The sequence below is a fragment of the Elephantulus edwardii genome, unplaced genomic scaffold, assembly GCF_000299155.1.
Source record: "Elephantulus edwardii isolate Elephantulus edwardi_28Jun2011 unplaced genomic scaffold, EleEdw1.0 scaffold00232, whole genome shotgun sequence".
Lineage (NCBI taxonomy): Eukaryota > Metazoa > Chordata > Mammalia > Macroscelidea > Macroscelididae > Elephantulus > Elephantulus edwardii.
Window position 1 is genome coordinate 3440284 of NW_006399982.1, and position 4761 is coordinate 3445044.

Genomic DNA, 4761 nt, shown 5'->3' on the forward strand with positions numbered 1-4761 from the left:
GATTCCCCACCCCCTTCCATGCCATATAGATTAAATTGCAGGATCCAAGAGTAGAGAGAGTTAGGAGACCTTGTTGAAGAGGTCAGGCTACAATGGTAAAGGTCTGATGTGAGACAGTAGCCAGGGAATGAGAGGCTGGGCTTATATTTGGGGAAGGGCAAAGGGACCAGAGAGCTGAGTGGGGAAGAGCCAGTGGAAGAAGGCTTGATCTATACTCAGAGCCAATTCTGAGGGAGCCTTTGCTCTCTCCCAAGAAAACCTCTCTCAGAGGCTCAGGGAGAAGACTTGGCTAGGGTTAAGCCCATTCATAGAAGGTTAGAAGGGGAATGGAGGGAAGACTCTTGGGAGGCACAGGGTCAGAGTATAGGAGCTTTAGGTACCATTCTTAGGTTTCCTACAGGGGTCACTTAGTCCTCTGTTACCTCTGGAGAAGGGAACTCCTCATTCCTGCATATCATACCCCAGCTCAAGGGCTCAGGGAAGACTGATCAAAAGGTTCCAGGGAATGGTCACAAATAGGCTCAGATGTAGTATCTGGGCTGGGAGCTGGGACCAGGAAGAATCCTTCTACTTTTTTTTTTAATCCTTCTACTTTTAATATAAGGAAAAACATAATAGCTATCAAGCACCTACCAGTGCTAGGCACTTGACATACAACTGTGCTTATAATCCTTATAACCTGGGAGGTAGGCGTTATTATTCCCATTTCAGAGATGAAGAAATCGTGGCTCATACTGGTTAAGCAGCTTGCACACACAGTCGGAAGATGAGTGGTCCACCTGTGAGTGCTCAAAGAGTTTATCTGACATTTGCCACGCTGAAAAAAAATAGATTGGAGGGATGGGTAAAGTGACACATTCTCAGGGGGTGGGGGGTACCAGTTCTGCTGGCAGAACTGTTGGGAGGCACTAAGCCCCATCATTTCCCACCTCCTCGCTCTAACAAACCATTCCTCTCCTAAACCCAGCTGCAGAACTGGGGAAAACTAATACTCTGGCGGAAGTTGCTCTTCCGAGACACAGAAAATGAGATGAAAAACCTTCCCCCATGTGTGTATTTGCAGTGTGTGCGGTGGCTGGTGTACTGTAGCACCACATCACCAGAATAAGATCATCTTTCCCTGTTAGGCCACATCCCTGCCACATGGGGAGGGTGTGAAGCAGCTCAGAAATCCCCAAAGGACTGTTCATTTCCTATCAGCATCCTAGGGTCATTGCCCAGGAAGGGGGCAATTAAAGAATCTCCACCTCGAGTTGCTCCATGTCTCATTCCTCTAGGCCTATCCAGCCTCAGGGATGCTATTTATTCCACAGATATAATGACATATTATCCCCACCCTCTCTCTCTCTTTCACACAAAGTTCCTTGAGTTAAGGCACCAATACTGGCCTGTACAGAGCCTGCAAGTCTGTGCTTATCAAGCTGGGTCAGGTCAGTATAGTGTTTGGAATTTCTTCACCAGAGAGAAAGATGATGGTTTGTACAGAGCCAGTTCTCCTACACCCTGGAAGAGGACTGCCTGCCTCCTCCTTAATTGACCTCTGTCCCTTCTTCCCATTGGGGTGGGGCCAGGCCAGCCACAGCTCAGACTAGAGACAAAGGCTAGTGCTGGAATTCCAAGTTTGGCTTTCAACACTGAGAGTAGTTTGTAACTCCCTAAATGCCTTTAAAAAAAAACCAAACGGGATTATTTAGCACTAAGGGGACCAAACCCCCATCTCAGAAAGACAAAGAGGGCCCCTCAAACCCAGTCAGAGGGAGTTTTCTATGTGCTTTTAAAATCCATCTATGTGTAACAGGAAGAAAAGGGACCTTTTTTTCCCTCTGAGCTTCTTCACCCCTACTCCAGGAAGAAGGTTTCTGCAGACAAACAGGAGAGAAGAGGGGTCTTAGGATTGTGTGTCTGAGTTGGCGTTTGACTCAGGACCCCTCCCCTAGGGTCCCTAGGCCCTGACTTGAACACATTTACTGTTAACACCCACTTGGTGGGTGGCACAAAGGTGAGTTTTGTCTAGAGTCCACAGTGTAGATGTGATGGAGGGTTAAAGACCCAGAGAAAGGCTGGGGTTAGGATGTGGGGGCTTGGGATGGGTCAAGAGGCCCAGGTAAAGTAGGCAACCTCGTCCAGGTCAACAGGATAGTCGGTGAGAAGCACAGGGGTCTTGTCGAAAAGCTCGCCCTTGTAGCTGCGCCACTTGCCAGCAGGCAAATAGACATCCCGCTCCTGCTTGCCTGGTTCCAGCACCGGCGCCACGAGCAGGGTGTCCCCAATAAGGAACTGTGAGTCGATGCGGTGTGCCGTTTCGTCGCCAGGAGCGATCCACCAGAGGGGGCGCACGATAGGGTCTCCCGTGTCGGTAACCTCCCCAGCCAGCTCGAGCAGCAGCGGCGCCACGAGCGAGGCCCGCAGCGCCGCGAACTTGTGCGCGATGGCCACCACCTCGGCGTCGTAGTGCCAGGGTGGGACGGAGAACTGCATGGCGGGCATGAAGGCGGCCACCTCGAGCCAGCGCACGTACAGCTCGCGCTCGGGCACGTCGCCGCCGCCAGCCATGCGCTCCGGCACCGCGTTGCCGCCCACCATGTCGGGCAGGATGAACGGGTAGCCCAGCATGCTGACGGTGAGCACGGCGGGAATGAGAGAGCGCAGGCCCAGGTCGTAGCCCCACACCGAGTCCCGGTCCACCAAGCGGAAGAAGCACGAGATGTTCTGCGACTGGTAGCCCACGCGGACCTCGGCCAGTGAGAAGAAAGGCAGCGCCATCTCGGTGTAGCGCCGGCTCCACACGCTGGGGTCCGCCAGCGGCCTGTAGGTGCTGAAATCCCGCGGTAGGTAGCTCACCTCGCCCGCGTCGAACTTGAAGGAGGCCACCGCGTAGCGCGAGCGCAGCCGCCGCAGGTGGCCCTGGAACCAGTCGCGGGCCTCGGGGCGCGTGAAGTCGAGCACGGCGCCGATGCCATTCCACCAGCGCACCAGCGCGGGCAGCCGGCCGGTGGGCTCGCGCACGAACAGCTCGCGCTCCACGCCTTCGCCGAAGCTCGATGAGTTGTAATTGACGAACGGGTGCACCCACAGCGTCACACGGAAGCCGGCGTCGCGCAGGCGGTGGAACATGTCGCTCGCATTGGGGAATTTGACCTCGTCGAAGTCAAAGTCTCCGTAGGCGGGCATGTACATGTCGTCGATTTCCAGGTGGCTGCTATTGAAGCGGTGCTGACGAATCTGCTCGGCGAACCGCAACACCTTGTCCTGATCCACCGCTCTTCCGTACAGCGCCCACGTGGACCAGATCGGGTCCCGGAAGGCCTCGGGTGCCGGCACCCTGGACGGTTTGTTGAAGTAGCGCCGCACCATGTACTTGTGGATGGAGGTGACGTCGGAGCCCACGCACACACGATAGCTGAGCTCGGGCGCTGCTGCGTGGCCTGCAGGCGGCTTGTAGGGCGTGTTGTGGTAGCGCGCCTGCAGCCTCAGGGAGCGCTCCGTGCTGTTCCAGCCCAGGTGGAAGGGCACCGAGTCGTTGACTTTGATGGCGGCTGCGCGAGATGACAGCCAGTAGCGCTCAAGGATACCTCCGAAGGCAGCGTCAGAGGAGTAGACATCGCTGGTGACAAAAGGTTGTGGCTCCTGCTGGCCGTCCAGGCGGATGGGCCAGTGTTGTGTCCTCATCTCTGCGCCACCGTACCAGTGTGCTGCAGAGTCGCCCAAGAACATGGCATGCTCAACTGCACGTCCTTCTGTTGCCTCCTCCCAGCGAACACGGTAGCACATGACCGTGTCCTTGGGCCGAACTGTCTGAATGAAGAAGTGCAGCGGGCGTCCATCAGCAGTTTGCGAGCAGCCGAGCAGGTGACCATCGCGGCTGCAGGAATTGAGGTCTAACGCTCCTGAGCGGAATGCCAGGCGGAAGACCTGCTCGCCCTTCTGGTTGCGAATGGAGAAGCCACCGCGGTTAAGATCCAGCAGTTCTGTGCGCAGGCGTTCTGCTTTGCGTAAAGAGGCGCTGTAGTAGCACCAGGCGACAACCGCAGCCAGCACCAGCAGCAGTGCCAACACTGCGGAGCCCAGCAGTGGTTTCAGCTCTTTGGACGGCTTGGGCTTGGCAGGTGAGAAGTTATCTGGCAGGAAGGTGTACATAGTGCTGTCTGTTGATGCTTCAGGGCTCTTAAGACTCACAGGGCGGTGACGGAGATAGGCTTGGCTCTTCTCGTGAGGCATCAGCACCTAGATAAGGAAGGATGGGCCATCTGAGCAAATCCATCAGAATCTGATCTTCTGGAGTCTGGAAGAAGAGAGAGATGAATCTTACTCCCATAGTGAACCCATTCACTGTAGCAAGAAAATAGGATATATATTTGTAGAAAGGAGCTCTGGTTGGCTAAATTGTAAGGAGTTGCAGTGCCAACCCAAAGGCAAGTGGTTCAAATCCACCAACTGCCGCATGAGAAGTCTCCTTCTGTGCGATTTACAGCCTCTGAAAACTTGCTAGAGCGTCAGCTATGAGTCACTTCCCACTTGACAGCACATAACAACATATTTTGGGAAGAACTCAGGATTTGATCAGAGGCAAGTGACCAGGGTTATCCATCTGTATTTTCTTCAGCTTATGGCCCCAAGGCTTGTCAAAATTAGAACTCTGTGACTGGGAAGAGGGGAGGGGGCATACAGTCTCATTTTTCTCTACTAGGGAAAACAAACCCAAAGAAGGCCAAAGGCAGTTTGGAGTCACACACAGAGATAGTTCAGACTGAAGAGAAGAGG

General features: G+C 54.5%; 1 protein-coding gene across 1 annotated transcript; it reads right to left on the reverse strand.

Annotated features, from left to right (window-relative positions):
* Nucleotides 1-2091: 2091 nt before the first annotated feature.
* KIAA1161 (KIAA1161 ortholog) lies at nt 2092-4197 on the reverse strand. The gene has a single exon (XM_006898507.1). It carries the CDS (start codon nt 4135-4137, stop codon nt 2092-2094), a length of 2046 nt encoding a protein of 681 aa, XP_006898569.1. The 5' UTR covers nt 4138-4197.
* Between the last annotated feature and the right edge of the window lie 564 nt (nt 4198-4761).

What these genes read in the sequence shown, in the direction of transcription:
- KIAA1161 (XM_006898507.1), bottom strand. Translation starts at nt 4,137, where the DNA reads ATGTACACCTTCCTGCCAGATAACTTCTCACCTGCCAAGCCCAAGCCG.